This window comes from Coturnix japonica, chromosome 1, assembly GCF_054131305.1.
Source record: "Coturnix japonica strain WE chromosome 1, WE-NBRP24, whole genome shotgun sequence".
In the NCBI taxonomy this organism is placed as follows: domain Eukaryota; kingdom Metazoa; phylum Chordata; class Aves; order Galliformes; family Phasianidae; genus Coturnix; species Coturnix japonica.
In genome coordinates this window covers 164,851,373-164,871,006 of record NC_140663.1, presented here as the reverse complement: position 1 = coordinate 164,871,006, position 19,634 = coordinate 164,851,373, and the positions used below count along the sequence as shown (strand labels likewise).

Here is a 19,634-nt window from a genome sequence, read left to right as displayed (position 1 = left end):
CAATAACATACCAATATTTTCAGTAAGACCATTTCATCTCTTGCTGTTCCTGTGGGGTGTTATGTTTTACCTGTTAAAATAAAAACAAACAAACAAACAAAAAAACCACAACAACCAAAACCCTGACTTCCTGACTTTTATACAAGAAAATGCTCTTGAATAAAATCTTGAACAAAAACAAACAAAAAAACTGTTTATCAGCAAAAGCCAATTCCAGATGCATGTTCTACCTCACAGACTGTATTTTTTACCAGAATATAATTGACTGAATTCCTGCAGTAAGGCTACTCTAAGGTTTTTATGTTTCAGTGGGAATATACGTATCAAAACCCATCTCCTTTTAGGTACATATTTCTTAGTTTTCACTGGGTGCACAAAGTCTATGTGTCCAGATGGGGTGGTGAGAGGGATATGAAGACATGCTTATGGGAAAATTATGGAGAGCGTGCAGCTGGCATTCAGGAAGGCCTGGACAATGAGATTGGACTCAACTGTACACTGATGCTGACAATGTGTGTTTATCAGATTGCAAGCAGAAGCACCAGACAAAACTCTGTATTGAATTGGTAGTGATTATGTGGGACTAAATAGCATAAAAAGGCTTAATTCCATTTCGTCACTCAGCGTATTTCAGTGTGAGCAAGAACAACAATAATAACACTCTAGAGAATTGGAAGAGGTTTTATCTGAAGGTGATAAACCTGTGCCACGTAATGAGGAACAGTCACAGTTTTTATATGATTATCATCAGTGTCTTTGAACTTGATTACTTCAATCTTTAGCTAATTTTTAATCTCAGCATTGGAGTGGCTGTGCACATTTAGAGACTTGGCATTCTGTTCTCTGAGAAATGAGGAGGAAATTACCAAGTGTGATTTTGAGTGTCTTTTTCCATGGTGTTTAGAATTTGAATGTAGGGTTATTTCCCAATCTATTGGCTGCTTTTATTATCATTTTTACATTTTCTTGGGGATACGTTAGAGATGTAACTTTCAGTTTTTGATAAAAGGAAGCATTTAAATAAGAAAATAGCTCTGTAAAGAAGTTAAGCAGACACATTAATAAGTCCATCAATCTTGATTCCTATAATTTCACTGGTGTGTCTATAAATCCCAGCAAATGCTACGAAGTACTCTAATTCTTTGGTGGTCAAGGAGAGTCCAATATGAAGATAGATTGCAAATTTTGAAAAGACAGAAAGAGCGATATTAGGAAAAGAAAATCCAATAATGCTTTTTCTTAAGATATGCCCATAGTATTTCCTGTTCTGAATACTTCATTCCCTTTTAAATTTTCTTTTTACATTTCCCTGGTAAATCCAGGCATTTTGCAAACCCACAGAATGCCATCTGGCATAAAATTTAATTTTTAAGTATATTCAGGTATCTCAAGTGACTGACACTACCTTATAAACATAGTCTGTTCTTTTTAAGTCCTACTTTGTCCGTTTATCCCATACACATGGCCTGTTCTGCAAGTTATATTGTCATGGAATTTACTGTGACATTTATGGGAACTAGCATTTGGGTATTTCTTTGCTGTCATTCTACTTACTGTACTAAAGCTGATTCTCAGGACACTTCCCACTATGTAGATGTAAATTCCCAAAGATTATGTAGGGTTTGCATGGGTCTTCTTTATTTAGGAAGATTAGATGCTTTCCAGATGTTAATGTTACATCTTAAATGTACCAGGGCAGTGTATCAATAGCTGACTAACATCTCCATTGTAATCAATCTGTAGGACAGCAAACCTTTGTAGTGCCAAGGTAGCGGTGTAATGGAAAAGTGTTACTGTTAGTTAACTATGTATAATAAGAGATTGAAAGAACAGTGTAGCTTTCAAATTTGTGTATTACCATCTTGTAACATAAAGACCTTTTTAGTCCCAGTTTTGAGTGACATAAGATCACAAGTTCAATTCCTTAGGGGTTTTATTAGACATACAAACCTGGAGCATGGCCGGAGCAAGTTACTGTACCCACAAAAGAGAACAGAGAAAGTTCTCTATTCAAAATGAATGTTTAAGTGTCAGTTTATCGTAAGTTATACTTAATAAATTATAACATCTCACTGGCAAATATTTTGTAGTGTTTACTAGCATGATAGGGGTTTTTTTAAATTTATTTCCTGCCCAGGTATTGACTGTCTCAGATATAAGGTAAATGAGACAGTTCCATAGTGGAAAAGGGATCTTGATATTTACCATCCATTGGCATGTCCTACTCTTTATCCATTTACTTCTCCTCTACTAGGAAATAACTAATATTGACATGATGGCAAGCCGACAACAAACTGACAAAACTGTCAGAAATATGAAAAAGAAAAAAATATAATAAAATATATTTGGTCAAGTTTTAAACGTTCCATATACAAACAAGGAATGGCATTTAACAATCTGTTGCTTCCTTGAAAGCATCTCTTGAAAATTATCCAAAAACATATGCTGTAGCTTTTAGCTTGTAGTTTTGACTTGCCAAAATTCTGCCAAATCTTTTGACCACTGTGATGTTGTGAAACTGAGTCTGTATGAAATTTACACATGAGAAAGTTGCACAGATAAGGTGAACATTCGGTCTACACAGTGGGCAAAAAAAATAATAATCTGGAGAAAAGAAGTATGTGAGAAAAGGATTTAACTTAAGACGAAAACATCAGTTCAGGTCTAAACTGTAATTTACTGTTTATATTACCCAAGTACTGCTATGACTTTTAATGTTTTTTTTTTGTGTGTGAGGACTGTATTTTTAATGCAGAATGGTAATAGTCCTCCAAAGAAGGGTCCCCATCCTGCCTGCTTGCCTTCCACCCATAAAGTTCTTTGTGAATTACATTTTCACCTGGCACTGAATTTGTTGCTTGCTTAAAATCTAGTCAGTGTACTAAATGAGATTTGGAATTAAATGTTCTCAAATTTTCATTACATGAGATTTCAAACACTGGACCATTTTATTCTCCCCTGAGCAGTTCCAACTAAGGTCAATACCAATATTTTATGAGTTATGCAACAGGATTTGTCCTAACAAAAAGCATCTTTTACAGTCTTATTCCAGTTTTTATTCTGTGAAAATTCAACTTAGAATACAGAACATGAAATGATTCACTTACAGACTTGCAGAGGAATGACAGAAGGGAAAATACTTATAACAATGGCTAAGACATTGACTCCTGAATATATATATAGATACAACAAATATTTACATAAAAAAATTAATTTGTGTAATTTGTGTTGTGTTGCAAGGTTTTTGCCCATCATATTTAGAATAAATTATTAAATATTCAGGTGAGAGCACTTTGTTACTTCTAAGCAGAAATGAAGAATACTTTTGAAATGTCTTATGACCTAATTTAAAAAGGAAGGAAGGAAGGAAGGAAGGAAGGAGGGAGGGAAGAAAGGAGGGAAGGAAGAAAAGAAGGAAGGCAAGATGGCAAAACTGTCCTTCATCATAATATATTTAAGTAAAAGTCCTCTTATCTGAGCATTTTTCTGTAGATGCTTTGGACAATAACATCTCTGAGCACAACATCATTGAGGTAAACACAAACAGTTATTCCTAGCAGGGTGACTACGAATTTTATCTGCATTCTCTATCACAGAGTGTATTTTACAGACCTTTCTCATATTTCCTGATAATTGTCCCAGGATTGGAATAACCTTTTTAATCATAAAAATGAATTAACAATAGACTCTTGCTGAAAGAGGACTTGCTCATTTAAACTACCATGGAGATGAAAGTGAATATTAACATTTTCAGACAGAGATAAAACCTTTAAGAAGTATCTATCAAGTAATTACAACCTTTTGCTTGCATAAAATGCACTCTTTAGCTATGCCACTAAGGTTTTTTCACTATTTTATTCAGTGATAAACAGGGCAAGACACTATCATAAACAGAATATTGAATGCAAGTAAAACTGGTATCCTCTAGAATATTTTTCAATAAACAGATGTTGTTATGTTTGCTTTATTAAATTAAAGAAAAATTTCTTCATTGCAGCTGTTGTGAACACCCCTGGGAGTTGTTCACAAGGTGCTCCAGAGCAGCTCTAGCCTAGGGGAGCCTGGCCCCAGGGCAAATGTCTCTGTGGATGAAGTAAGAAAACCAAAACCTGATGTGGTTAAGGAATTTCGTGGAGCTTAATAGCTGCAGCTTGGTCTGCTGAAGACTCTTGACCCCAGTGGAGGAGCTGGGTGTGGAGTCTTTTCTCTTCCTTGCTGCTACCAGAGAAAATGCCCTCCAGTGTTAGTCGTGGCCCACTGACCTTTCTGGAATAATGTCTCAACCCTCAGGTTGAGAAGGCTGGACATCAGATAATAAGCAGACTGGAAAAAACAAATCTGCATTGTATCTCTAGAGGAAAATGAGACAGTTGAGGTAATTTACTGCATTTAAAATGCTCTATTATGAAACAGTATCTTAACAGTCACACTGAAAAGGGCAGTGGCATCAGAGGCCAAAGAATATAGAAAATATTATTGGACAGTATTTTTTTTATTTTTTCACAGTATTTTTTCAGCAGTAAGTCTAAGAACAACTGTTTATAAGAAAACTCAAGACAAATTTAACAGTATTGCATACATAGATGATTATCATCTCCTACAGTTTTTTTAACAATAGATACCAACCAGTATCAAAGTACAGCAGTGAGAATCTCAAAGTTTGCAGAAAGGATAGTTTTCCTGGTTTTAACAGTAGTACAGCTAAAATCAGATCTTATTTGCTATTTTACTTTTAACCTAGATTTTACAGTCTAAATTGCCAGTCATATGCTCTTGGACTCATAAAGTATTACATATCTGTTGAGTATGACTGGATTCTTACTTCCCTTGGCTCTCATTTATATATCATTTATATATCAAAACAGATCTCTGTTTTGATTTCATTCTCCACTTCTTCAAATTTTTGCTGTCAGTTCGCAAATGCTCTGCAGCTTTTTTAGGGTTTTGTAAAATGCTTAATCATTGAAGAGTGCAGTTAAAGTTTTCCACTCTGATGAATACCGTTTGTGCCACACTGCACAGAGGGAGAGAGCTTATTTCTACCAGTGCTCTGCTGAGTGACAATTATGCAGGTACCAAATTATGCCTTTTTTTTTCCCTGTTCACAGAGATGCTTTAAACTGAACTAATTAAGCAATGTCAATTTTTATTAGATGTTTTCCACTCTTCTGGAACCTTTTTTTTTTCTTTTTTTTTTTTTTTCTCATTTTCTCGAGTCCAGTGCAGAAAAACTCCCTCATTTTCATTAAGATTTGGGATGTCACCAGAGTGCACTTTTCTGTGAACAAACACCTGTTCAGGGGAAGGAAAATACCCAGCTCTAAAATGAACAAAATTCTTGAGGCTGTTTGCTTTCCGAATGGTCAGTGCAAGTGCTATTGGATAATGAAATGTCACAGGCACTTAACTTTCATGAAGCAGTTTTTGACTGGTCACTGCATTCATTTTCAAACTCTAATACCAAGGTCAGTTAAAACTAACCAAAGTACAGATCAACATATGTTTAATAGCAGAAACTTGCCAGGATCATATTACAATTTTCTGTCCTGACTTGTTTTCAGACAAATCATTCACAGCTTTTAATGCCTATATTCTGTTACCTGTTATCTTTATCATTATACCTCGCCTATTTCTGTGTTTCATGCTAAATATCAATTCCTACAGCTGAAATTTAATTTGAATTGTTAAATATGTTCATTCTAACCAGAGCTTTGAACATGAGTTTATGATTACTTCTTGGAATACAGCTTGCCTCAGTGGGATGTAATAAATTAGTCTAATCATATAGTGAGTAGTTACTTCATCCTGTGTTTGTTCCTGCTAGGAGCTGAAATTGTCTCTGTAATTGTATGCAAATCCCTTCCTCAGAATAATCAAAGGAAACCTACGTGAGGCTGCCTAACCTCCACAAGAGAAATGTAAAAGTAACCTAACTTTTAATTCTACTTAAATGAAAATTTATGCTTTCATATGTAAGTTAATAAAATAAAAGAACTTACTTAGAAGGCATGTGTGTGGTGGACATAGCTCTCTCCTTGTGTTAGTCGTACTTATTTCCATCATAAAAGTTCCACAGCCTGCAGTCTAATAAGGTGCCTGAGAATAAAATGTATCTTTCAGAAAGTCACTCAGGCATCAAAGGACATAAAATCTGAAGCAACTTTTGTATAATGGCTTGTGGTTAAAAAATCTTTTTCACTGTTAATCGTTTGCATTTTATTCTCAATTTTCTTGTGCACATATCCAGCTAGTTATGTCAATTGAAGAGAAAGAAACATCATAGTCTGAGTTAACTGCCTCCATATTCAATAGAGAGAAAAGGAAAATTTCTTCTCCCTTGAGGATCTGTGTGGTAGACATTAAGATGTTTTGTTAGTTGCCTTCAAAAGGGGCCCGTTTTCCCCCTACTGCTGGCTGATGGAGGCCGGAATAACTGGCATGGGCTTAGCAATGTAACTGTTAGGTGGGAGAAACCCTCCTCTAAGTCTTGTTCTCCAAGGCATGTTTTATATATTGGCCTCAAATCATTCTGATTTGCTTCTCTGAACTCTGTCAAATATTTTAGCATTATTTTTTATAATGTGGACTAAAAAAGAGTTTTAATCATGTAGCAGTAACCCAATGTTTAGTGTGAAAATCAGATAAATCTTTGCTTCCTCTTTCCCATGTCTCTGTCAAGCAGCTTGATGTTACCTTAACTATCTTGCATCATCAGAGGAACTGCTCAGGTCTGTTTATCTATGTCTGTAGAGACAGAATTGCAAAGACATTCAAATTAGGGAAGGTTATTAAATTCATTTTGCCCCATCACTTCTTTTCAGTGGAAAGGGAGAAGAAGGAAGAAGGAGTAGAAACAATCCTCTCTTTGTTGGTTTGTCTCCTTTAAAAATTGTGTCCTTTCTTTGCATGCTATTTTGCACTGCTCCATTTAAATTTTAGGCATACATACACATGTACTTTTGTCTACATACATATGGGTTCTTTTTTGTAATTATTTATAATTTAAAATGATTTGTTAAAATGTATTTTCCCTTTGTCCTTTCTTTGCTTGTTTCTCCATGTAAGATTTTTTTCTTTTGGGAGATGTTGGACACTACACTATTTTCAGACTTGACTTCAGTGTGAAACTTGCAGTCCTGCAACTGAGGAGCCTGGGAGGTGCAAAATTATGTAACGTCACTACATTTTAGTAAAAGCCAACATATAAAATCTTTGGACCTTTCCTGGATTATTGCTTCAGTCCAAAAAGAAAGTGGTCCAGCCACCATTGTGACACAGAACCATTGATCACAACCCTTTAAACACTGAGAAGTTATTCCAGGTCAGAGATATCAGTGAGTCCAGGCTCATAAACTCAGATCATAAATGTAATTTTCCTTTGTCATCATATATTCTGAAATCTGTGAAGCAAACAACAGTAGAGACAATGGCTAAATGTGATCCATTGTTTCTACAGTTTCATTCCAGATCCATCTGTAATAAAATTATTCTGATCACTGACAGAAATGGTGACGTTGTTCATAACATACATCATACCATAACGTATGTATGTAACATAACATATGCATGTAACACATATAATTGAAACTATGTAGAATTTGGAAGGCTAAATAAGTACTGATGTATTGGGGGCAAGTCATGCTGGATCAAGCAAATTTCCTTATTTTGCAAAGTAGCAGATTTTATATACTTTGGGGAAAAAAAAAATAGGAGTCTCATTACAGTAGGAATTTTTTAATATTTTAAATTATTTTTTCTAAATGAGATAAGGAAATTTTGTCTCAAATTTCTAGAATACAGCTAAACAGTCATCATGCTTGGACTCAGAAAAAAACGTAGATGAGGTTCACTGTCAAATAAGGGGGTATCTGGTAGTGACCTATCCTGGTGTCAGTTTTTCATGGTGTCCTTGTCAATGTCTTGGATGAAAAAAATATGGAAAACATTTATTTAACATTCAGATGTTAAAAATAAAAAATAAAAATGAAAGGACTGTGTCTGCTTGGGAACACATGTTTAAATTACATAGCATTTTCAGCACTGCACTTCAAGAAAGATGTGGCTCATTTTCAGCACTGCACTTCAAGAAAGATGTGGCTCAATTGCAGCATATTCTGAGGAAAGAAAATAGCCAGAATCTAGACTAAAACATGTTCCACAAGAAAAAACCTGAAAATCATGTTTCATCAGGAGAAGAGCAGGCAGAAAAGAAATGAATTAGTGATCCTCAGTTATGTGAAGAATTGCTATAAAGAAGGGAACAAACCATTCTTTGCATCTACTGGGATAGGACAGAAATGAGTGGCTTTAAATTGTGCCAGGGGAGATTTAAGTTTGACTTTAGGAAGCATCACCTAGTGATAAGGATAATTAAGCAATGAATATATTACCTAGGAAGCTACAGAATCCTCTTTAGAGGTTTTTAAGGACAAACAAAGATACCTGTCTAGACTGATTTAAATATAATTTATCTGCCTTTGGGGATAGAGGGATAGAGAGGAATAGATAGGATTGTTTCTTGAGCTCCCTGTCTTATTTTCCAATCTTTCTGTCAATTCAGTGAATTAGACCTGAGAACAGCCCAGAACACACTTCTAGTTGTAGCTTTCACTCTGGCATCTGACTTAACCAGTTTGTATGTTGTGTTGAACGATCTGTCTACAGCTTAAATGTGGAGAAGGTGAATGAGTACTCATGTGTCAAAGGTTGTATGTCTAAGCTTATAAATCTCAGTTCAGGAAGCAGCACAATGGCCAAATATATATATATATATGTATATATATATATATATATAAATTGTTAATATGAAGATATCAACTGTAATGAGGAAAAACTAAAATACAATTGAATGTGGGTGTTTACAGTTACTGGATGAATACATCCAATACAATCATGCATCATTTGTGCTATGCATTATTTGTATGGGTTTAATCACTGTGGCATCGGGATTAATCTTGCCAGGGTTTGGCTGTAAAAATTGCAGGTGTAGAAACAGAAAAGCACCTCTGACATAAATATCTAAGATAAAAAATTTTAAAAAAGCTTTTTTTATGGGAGATTCATCTCTTTTGTGGAAGCCTGAATGATTAACTTAGACACCTTCTCTATAGACAGGTAGTTTTAAGTGACAGGAATCCAATCCTGATGGTCAAGTATATCGGCTTATCCATACCAAATGATTTGATCATTTATTCTCCACTTCTGCTGTTTGTTGGATTTATAACAAATATATTTCCTTCACTGATCCTCATATGAATTCCATTAGACTAAAGTCACTTTCATAAAACACCTCCAGTGTCTCAGCCTCTATAGCTGTAGGGATCACAGATAATTTTCGGAACAGCTGGATTTTTATTCCTTCCAGAAAGTTACCTGGATCAGAAAAAAATGTATTTGCATTTCAGTAATGTGTAGTATGTAATGTCTGTTTTGAAAAAGATCCATGTTAAGCGGAGCTATCTTCTACTCCTTGGGCCATAACAGAAATAAACTGCATGTGTTGTTCCTAAGTGCATTAACCTGCTAACTCGTGTTAGTCACTGTTGTCATAAAAGAAAAGAACAGTAATAATACACAAACAGTGCACCCTGTGCATCATAGAAAAATAATACTAAATTATTTTCTGCCCCATAATCCCATACCATGATTTATTACTGGGGTGCAGTTCTTCATAACAAGTGGCCACTTTGCTGGCTGCCTCCTTGCAAAGCCATCCGCAACAACTGCATCCACTTAGAGGGACAGAGGAAAAGGTTTCCCAGAATTAAAAGGTTTCTGGAAGATAATAGTTATTGGAATTCTAATTATAACTCTGTAATTGATCACTGAAATACTGCTGGTGAAAGCAAACAAGTGAGAAGGTAAAAGAAAAGGAGAGAAAGAAAAGGAGAGAAAGTAAAGGAAACAAGCCAACCATGTGCCTTCTGGCAGGAAAAAAAAAATAATAATAATAATAATCAAGAAATGTTTATCTGATCGCTTCAGTTTATTCTGAACACACTGAGATTTAGATGTCAGATTTTCCTTTTCATTTAAATGGAAATAAATAAAATTAAGTCACTGACTACTGAAATGAAATTGAATGAGTGCAAGCCTAGCTGGAGCAGAAGACGACAAATAAAACCACCTGAAGGACCATTGAACTTCTAAGACTGAAAAAGATGACTTGTGATTTCAGCTACTTGGGAGGAAGGAGCAGGAAAGGTAAAGACAGTGGCGGTGCAGTATTGGTAGGGAGAAAGCCTGGGCTCCCAAATTCATGTGCCTACAATGTGCTTTACGCACTTTGTTCTACAGCAAGTATCTGTGATAGTCTCTGAAGAATTACTAATCTCCGTTTAAACAGACATAAGACCAGGTGTGCACCTGGCATTGTTTCTTTATGGCTGATGCATTTCATATTGGAAAACATGCCTATGCAATGGAAAATGAGGGAAGTAGGGTTAAAAAAATATAAGGTTTTGTTTGTAAGGTACTTAGCTGCGGTATTGTTCCTAGTAAGCAAACTTTTGGGGATAGGCACTGTCTGGTCTGATTTTACATGGATAGAGAAAAAAAAAAAAATCATATTTATTTTGGTTTTTCACAACAGGACAATTCTTGGGTATCCATTTGGAAAACAGTAGTAATGTGTTAGATTACCATAATTCATCTCACCATAAAACAAAAGTAAATAGGCTGAGAGAGCTGGGGCTGTTCAGCCTGGAGAAGAGAAGGCTCTGGGGAGAGAGAGCCTTTCAGTATCTAAAGGGGGGCTATAAGAAAGAAGGGGACAGATTCTTTAGCATAGTCTGTTATGACAGGACAAAGGGAAGTGGCTTCAGACTTAAAGATGGGAGATTTGGATTGAACATATGGATGTTTTTTTACAGTAGAGGCACTGGCAAAGGTTGCCCAGAGAGGTGGTGATGCCCCATCCCTGGAGACAATCAAGGTCAGGGCTCTGAGCAACCTGATCGAGCTGCTGATGGTTCATTGCAGATGTTTCCTGTCTCAGCTTTGATTCTAGAGTAGTGAAGTGGAGCTGCTATTACTGGACATTGAGCAGTTGTCAATAGAGTCTGCATTTGAGCAGTGACCCACAAAAGCAGTTGGCAGACTTTTCAACGCAGGTCATTAGAGGAAAATTCCATAGGATCACAGTCCAGAAAAGAAAAAAAAAAAAAAAAAGGAGAAGCCATTTTTTGCATATAGGATCTTGCATTTAAGGAAGACTTAACTATGTTTAAAAGCAATTTCAGTGATGCTTTTTCTTGTTCAGAGATTTCCTAATTTAAATGATCAAACTGGAAGGACTGGTATTCTGTTCATAAAGACCTCCAGTCTTCAACCAATGTTTGGACCCAGTAATTTGCATTTTTTCCTAATGATTTATCTGGATTTAAAGGCTGAATTAGTTGGTGAAGAAAGATGATTATATGGGTATTGGACAACTTCCTTTTCTTTTGTTTCAGACCTAAGAATTTTGTAAAATAATGATTTAAATAAAACACACTGACTGTGTAACTCAGATGACAGGAGTTACCTTCCTTTTCAGTCTGCGTTTGTGAAGGCAGTAATATTCCACAGTATATGGGATGAAATTTACACATATCACTAAACGTCCAGAAAATGATTCACTTATCTGTCTGTGACATAACTGAGGATAAACAGCAGATAACCAGAAAACAAATACTTCTCAGATCACAGCTGTATGATTTGTGTCTGATGTCTTTGCTTGGGTAAACACATCTCTGAAGTCTAGGAATTTGGTCTAAGCAGAAGCACCGTGCTTAGTGTCTGTATTATCCTGGATTCATTTCTTTCTGTATTTCTTTCTTTTTTTTTACTGTACAAGATATTTGCAACATCACATAAAACTCTTCTTTATTTTTCCTCTTGGCTGTAGCCAATTATTTTGGCAAATAGCGATTTTTCCTCTGCATGCATAATTTTGATGCCATCTGACCCTGTGCTTGCCTTTATTCATTCTGCACAAACTCCACCCTTGTCAGGCAGTTTTATCACTATTTCTAATTGTGCATTGGATATATAACTGTGCCGTGAAGGATCTTGTAAAGATGTGTGCTGTATCCAGTTACTACAGATTACCTGTTTTATGCTCTATATGGAAGATATACTAAAATGAAACCCATGTAGGAGTGCCAGCTTCTCATGAGAAGCTGTAAAAGCTCGAAGTTCCTAAATGGAGGCAGTTGCTAATGAAATATGGCAAGTTAAACCTTGATCCAAGGTAGAAGAAAAGCTTTTCTATGTGTTTGTCTGATATTTGTCATGCTTTGCGCTGGGATAAACTCCCAGTTTGATCAAAACACATCTCAGTAAAGTTGTCAAAATGAATTAAGAGGGGAATGAGGGAACGTCAATTGCTCTTTCAAACACCATTCATTCTGAATCAAAGAAAATGTTAATTTGTGTCAGGAAGCTGAATTACGTAAATGTTGACTGTCTTTGTAGCAAAGACCAAGTCAAAGCTACAGTGTAAATGAAGCAGGAACCCCTATAACACTGGAGTAGTCTTAATGTACATCTATATATGGAAATGAATAGGAAATGAAGCAAGAAATTCAATGTTTGGGAAAGAATCACGTCATGATTTGAAGAGATAATTACAGACAAACAGGGGATTGAATATAGCAACAGGAAAAGCAGAATAATTATGTAGCAATTAACAAGAAAGCTGTATGGTTCTTTGAAAAAAATAACAGTCACCAGGTTAAAAATATATGCTGAGTACAGAAATGTTTTAACAGTCAATTCATAAAGCATTTGAATGCATTTTCTAAGCTAAAACATTATTTTGAAGATTGAATGCTTAATTTATAAGATAAATTACACAATTTATGTTTTCATTACAGGTGTTTGCATTTTTCTCTTAAATGAGTTATTTGAATTGGAGAAAAAGAAAAAAAAAAAAACAAAAAAACAAAAAAAAAGCCTAGAACCCAATCATTTCAAAGTGTGGATAGGTAGTGCAATAACAAGAAGATACAGATTTTAAGTTAATGCTTCCAGGACTGCAATTGCTATAGGAGCCAGTGAGAAAATACTCCTAGGTTTTCAATAGAATTAGGGTCATATGTCCTAAAATCTGCATGTTCTGATTTAAAAAAAAAAAAAAAAAGAAAAAGAAAAAAAAAAAAGAAAGCATCTGATTTTATTTTACTGGGTAGCAAGCCTGGTTTTTGGTGGTTTTTTTGGTCTACTGCACACTCATAATACTCTTATACTCTTTCTGAAATGTAACTTACAAGACCACTGTTGCAATATGTGGGAATCTCAGTCAGCACCTTTCATGGGAAACCTGCCATGCATCGTCCAAGTGCATTGCAATGACAGCTGGGGATCCCTGTTGCCCATGCATGGGATCGTCCTGTGGAACAGACAAAGAAGGCACCATGTGTATCCATGTCATCACATGAGAGTTTGAAGGTGAAATCTTTTGAAGATAGCAGAGAAAGTCAGATAGCTAGTAAAATGTCTAATTTTTTTATGTGTTTTGATTCTGGACAGAGGCACTTTCTCTGAGTTGCATCATTTTAATCAACATGTTGTCAACAAAAGTGCCTGTCCTTGTTTTTCTTAAACATTACCTCTAGACCTAGGTGTGCAATCTTCAATGCTTGATATAAGTTCCCCGTTTAGGTGTGTGCCTCCGGTGGCGCAAGTGGTTAAGGACACCACTTTGCAACACTGCAGGCCCGGGTTCGAATCCCCCTGTGGCGCAAGTGGTAGAAGTGCCGCTCTACTACACAGAGGCTCGAATCCCGGGGGTTGGACTCGATGATCTCTAAGGTCCCTTCCAACCCGCACGAGACTATGATAAAAGACTGGATAATACCTGCATCCAACTTCAGAAAATGTTTGGGCAAATCAGGGCAAGATGCACAAACCGTCCTGAGTAGGCAGAAGTTCCTCTCATGCCTCTGTGCTTCATGTTCTCAGTGAGAAAAATTAGAAGGAGGATCAAGGGGAGTGGCAGGAGGTTGCAGGTAGGGATCCTGCCCTGTGGGTTCAGGCAGAGACCTGAGTGCAGATGCTGCCTTTCTCACCTGTGAATGGACTCAGAGATGACAGTTTGGGGCATCAAGTAGTAATGACGAAGAGTAATAATCCTGCCAGTAGTAATAATTAACGCCTCTGTGGTGCCCTTCATTTGTTGACCTCTAGTCACTTTGCATGCTTGATTTAAGCTATATAGGATCTCTGAAGTAGATCAATGTGATTGATCTATTACATATCTTTACTGGCATAAATAAAGAAGTCACTCTGAAAGTAATGCCTCCTTATTTATTTATTTATTTATCATGAACACTTTGAATACTAAGAGCACAATAACACTACTTGATAGAGCAAATTGTCAGCTGCAAAGCACTATTTTTCAGCACAGTCACTGCTGTGCATTTTCACCAGCAGTGACCAAAAGCCTGCATGCTGCACTCATCACGGTCTGCACCAGTGGAGGTTCCCCACTGTCCCTGTCACCACTGCTGAAACTCACCTGTCCCACCTCACTGTACTCATAGCCGCTTTTTGTTTGTCCTCCAGGAACATTCAGCAAGAGTTGATGAATGCCAATGGGTGCTGTTTTTTTCTGCATGGGAGAATTCAGTTACACACCTTTCTGTACCTATGTATAATTATAAAAGCGTGAGACAGAAAATTCTTATTGAGAAGCATCAAAAGTCACTTGGCTTAAGTGTTTTCAAAAAAAAAAAAAAAATCCCACTGACAACAAACAACAAAGCATCTCAGTGTCTAATACTTTGCTTTTTTAGTATACAAATCTTTCTGTAAATGAGTGAACTCTGGTATTTTCTTCACACTGTCATGAGAAATGTCTGGATATATAAGTTTGTAGGAAACCAGTCTGGGAAATTGAATGGTGGTCTTTTATGATTTTATATGTATAAATCATTTGTGGCTTATCCAGAATACTGAGAATCATTCCAAAAGTTCTGATTATAGAAATTGTAATTTTCATTAATTACATAATGTGCACCGATCATGGCTAATAACATATGTAGGGATACAGACTTTATCTTGTTCCTCTCCCTGCAGGAGCCAGTATTAAGAAACATAATATTGTTTTATTGTTTATTGTTTAATTGTTTATTAATTCCTGTTAATAATAATAATAACAATAATAATAATAATAAACAATTATTGTTTTACTAGTGTATTGTGTCCTTCTCTTTTAGGTTATTCAATACTTCAAGCTATTATGGAAAAAGCAGGACAAAATAGCTGGCAAGTCAGCGCCATCTGCGTGGAGAATTTCAATGATGCCAGCTACAGGCGGCTTTTAGAAGACCTGGACAGAAGACAAGAAAAGAAATTTGTAATAGACTGTGAAATAGAGAGGCTGCAGAATCTCTTAGAACAGGTAACACTCCTTTTAATGTCGCTGTAAGCACATTACTGAAATTCCAAATGAGATAACACCGTGCATTGCTTTTTGTTTATTTTCTCAGTGGAAACGAGATTGCCTTCTCTTCCCTTTGGTTTTTCTTCATGGGCTGACATCTGTAGGTCCACATGCCTGGCTCTGTTTGCCTTCCTGTAAGATTCTTGTCACAACAGACAGTGTCTGAGAGCTGAGCCCCTTTCCCAGCAAAGAGGTCTGGGCAGCACCTCACTACCTGATGTGTCCCATGCTCAGGTCATTGGGCTGGTAGATCAGCACAGTGCTGTTGAACCACCATGGTGCCCTCCTTCTGCACCTTAAGGGGGAAAAACTGACTGTATTTGAGGAAAAAAAGGAGCGTATTTGAATCTTTTATTACTTGCAGTTCACAAGACCGTGTATTTCTAGCTGTAAAATGTTTTCCACTTATTATTGTTTATATTCAAGCTGATAGTTTTATTACCTTAGCAGGGTGTGTACAAACATGGAAAACAGTAGGGTAAAGGTGTTGTTCAACTGAAAAGGAAGGACAGGTTCTTCCATGAGTTATTCACAGAAAGCTGCTGTTATGTAAAGAAAACAGTTCCAGACAGAAAGCTTGCATTGAGCTGTCTGTCCTGTTCCAGTTGTATAGATCTGACTCTACACAGTGCTTGAATGAGGTCTTAAATACTGGAAAAGAATAAAATAATTTCTTGAAATGAGCATTTTGTTAAGCGATGGGGGAGTAATTTAGGGTCACCTATCTGCTCCTCAGTGATCCCACAGTTGGGGTGCTGGGTTCACTGCCCACTGGCAATGAAAGACCTGCAAGGCAGGATTGCCATCTGCTGGCGACAAGGCCTGCACAACTCTGCTCACCCTGGATTCTGATGCATCTGCTGCTAAAGTCGCAGAAATAAAAAATGCCATTTGTGATACAAAAGCACGTAAAATAATCCTCATAGTCATATATGCAACACATTTTCTTTTAAAGGCAGAAGATAGATAAATGGAGGATTACTGGTATGGCTGATTTAGAAAGGACTTTTTCTGTCACTGTTGCCAAGAAAAAAAGAGATGATGCTGTATTGCTACAATATTTATCTGCCCATTTTTTGCACTGGTGATGCCATTATGTTTTAACACACGCTTTCTATAGTTATGATGAAAATCTCCCCAGGTTCAGCCCATGTTGTAATAAAACAGAACACCTGCTTGAGGGTCTTTTAAAGTATATTTAGAAAGATACTTATCCCCTCAGCTTTTGGTGTGTGTGGATTTACACGCATGTAATTTCTTTCACACAGCACGCAAATGTGAATTAGAAAAAAATATGCTTTATTACCCGGAGTCCAGAGTATACTCACCATTCTACATAGGTGTATGCATTGAGAATGCACTCAGTTGCACAAGCAGCAAAGTCATCTGATAATCAGTCAGAACTCACTGGTCTCAGACATACATTTTATTTCCTTCCTGGAGCTACTAAGCTACTATTCTTTTTTCCTTTTTTTTTTTTTTTTTTTTTTTTTTTTTAGCATCTGCATAGTCATTTCTTTTTGAGTGCTTCCTGTGCTCTTTGTTCAGATCATTCAGAACCGGACTGGATATTGATTTTAATGGAACTAGGTTTTGACCTCCTCTGACTTCATAGAGGTCTGGATTTTACCTACCTAAAATAAGCACTTAGTGTATTTGTGTCAAGTGATAAAAAAGCGGTGCTTGTCCTCAGCAGGGTGAGTCAGACGTTGTCAGTCTGGCTAATGCCTCTGCAGGGTAAGCCTGAAAGCTGATGGAGTCTTCTTTCCATTAACTATGCTGAGATAGTCAAAGGTAGGAGTTACACCCAATTTTCAACATTCATGTATTTTAGCCAGTCATACAAACACATTCATTTGTCTACTGTCTAATTTGCATGGGATTAATTTTACATACGAAATTAGCTACTCTTAAGTTTGTGCAGGTGAATTTTCAAAACTAATTGTACAATCTTTGTACTGTTATGTGGACTTCTGGAATTCTTTGCAGAGACCACTGATACATTTAAATAGATTGAATTATATTGAAGGCTAAATACTTCAGAACATTTCTGCAGTTTATTCACATCATGCAAGCTCTTCTTCTGCTCTGCAGAGAAGGCCCTGGGTGTCCTGTTGAACAACAGGTTGGACATAAACCATCAGTGTCCCCTTGCGGCAAACAAAGCCAATGTTATCCTGAGGTGCTTTAGAAATGGGGTGAACCTTCCCCTCTACTCTGCCCTGATGAGGCCACATCTGCAGCACTGTGTCCAGTTCTGAGCTCTTTAGTTCAAGATAGACAGGGAACTACTAGAGTCAAGATGTTTGGGGTCTGGAGCATCTTCCTTATAAGGAAAGATTGAGAGACCTGGGGCTTTCAGCCTTAAGAAGGGAAGACTGAAGTGGAATCTTAGCAATTCTTATAAAGGCAGGAGTCAAGAGGATAGAGCCAGGTTCTTTACAATAGCACCCGGTGGCAGAACAAGTGTCAATAGGCACAAACTGGAACATAGGAAGTTCCACAATACATGAGAAAAAACTTTACTGTGAGGATGACAGAGCACTGGAACAGGCTGCCCATAAAGACTGTGGAGTCTTCTTATCTCTGGAGATATCCAAAACCCACCTGAATGCTTTCCTGTGTAACCTACTGTCGGGAACCTGCTTTAGCAAGAGGTTGGATGATGATGATCCCGGGAGGTCCCTTCCAACCCCTACAATTCCATGACTCTAACCCAAGAACTGATTAAGAAGAACTTATTAATTGGTTAAGCTTCAGTGACTCCAATTAGCTCAACTTTTTTCTACCTGGTTCTCCTGTAATTGAGTCTAAGTTGTGACTCTACTGTAATACTTTGCAATATACAAGTAAATATTCTTAAGAACATTCAGGAAAAGTAATTACACCTCAGTAATGAGATGGTACCTCAAACTATTTTGCCCTTAAATTTGTGATAATGAAGGAAAATAAACTGGCTTTGGGTTTTCAGTTTTAGTTTCAGGTGACTGCCCATGTCTGCACACATTCACACTTCTCATGGCTGTGGACCTCAAGTAATGAAGACTTGGAGGTGTTTTCACTAACTCTATCCAGAGAATGAGTGCATGGGGTGCTCTCCTGCCTGTATCTGGTACCCACTTATCCAACTTGGAGTCTTCTTCCACTTTCCTCTCCCAGCTGCCCAGCTGAGAAAAGAAGCCCTTTGCCATTTCCCCAGTTCTTGTGCAACTTTAATCTTAACATTTTCATTTATTTTCTTATATTTTTCTTAGTTCATTTTAGTATTTTTTTTCTCATTTATTTTCTCCTCTCCATGTGCCTTGACTTATGCAGAAGCTGTATCCTCACTCAGTATTTAAGGTCTGTCTTCATGGAAAAATTCTCTTCTGGAACACAACAATGAATCTGAAATTCAGACTCCAGAATTTGTGCACAAGCCAGCATGTGTATTTTTCATTACATAGTCTTCCTTTCAGATCTTTATGTTTCTGTAGTGAGGTTGATTTGGGGATATTTTCTATAAATGAATGGTAGGATCACTGTTAAATTCAAAGAGATGCATTCAGCCTGCCCTCAAGTACTTCTGTCTGATTTACTTGGATTGCCCACAAAAAAGGTTTTGAGTTTTTCCTCCTGAGGCTATGCCAAGGCACACCATTATGGTTTTCTCAATAAAGCTATGTTTCTCTTCTTTAATCATACTCCCCGGCACAGGACTACACATTATCTGGTTGATAGTAGAGATATTTGGTGTTGATAGAAACATTTCACTTGGCTTCTGTATTAGTGCCAATTGGAATGGCTCAGCTCAAAGCATTGTTTAAGCACAGGAAAAGGCATCACTTTGAGCAAGGTCATAATTGCTTTGATTTGTTGCTTTGATTCATTAGTGAGACTGGCAGTGTCTTTGGTCGATCTAGGTCAGTACATGTCCACCTACTCTCAAAAATCTGCTATAACTTAAGTGTACCAGGATAATTTTAGCACTTCTTCAGATTTTACTGTCTGGATAGAGAAAGAACACCCTACCATCTTACTATCATATAACAACTATAATGAGAAATATTTTTGGTTGTCTCTGAGTGAGATTCCTCCTCTATATACTCCTCTACTATACCCTACACGATTCTATTAGGTATTAGTAATGCATGTTAGTAAGAATCCCCTGAGACTTCTTGTTTCGAGGCTGAACAGTCCCAGGTCTCTTAATCTCTCCTCTTCCATC

At 36.9% G+C, this 19,634-nt stretch overlaps 1 protein-coding gene across 12 annotated transcripts in view; it reads left to right on the top strand.

Annotated features, from left to right (window-relative positions):
* Positions 1–19,634, top strand: part of GRIA4 (glutamate ionotropic receptor AMPA type subunit 4) — a 210,414-nt gene that overhangs the window by 109,038 nt on the left and 81,742 nt on the right. For all 12 annotated transcript variants that reach the window (XR_014949138.1, XM_015852216.3, XM_015852210.3 and 9 more), the window contains exon 4: positions 15,201–15,385. Coding sequence is in view for 11 of the 12 variants with exons in the window: in XM_015852216.3 (XP_015707702.2) it covers positions 15,201–15,385 (185 nt within the window). In the remaining variant the exon portion in view is untranslated. The remainder of the gene's footprint in view (positions 1–15,200; positions 15,386–19,634) is intronic.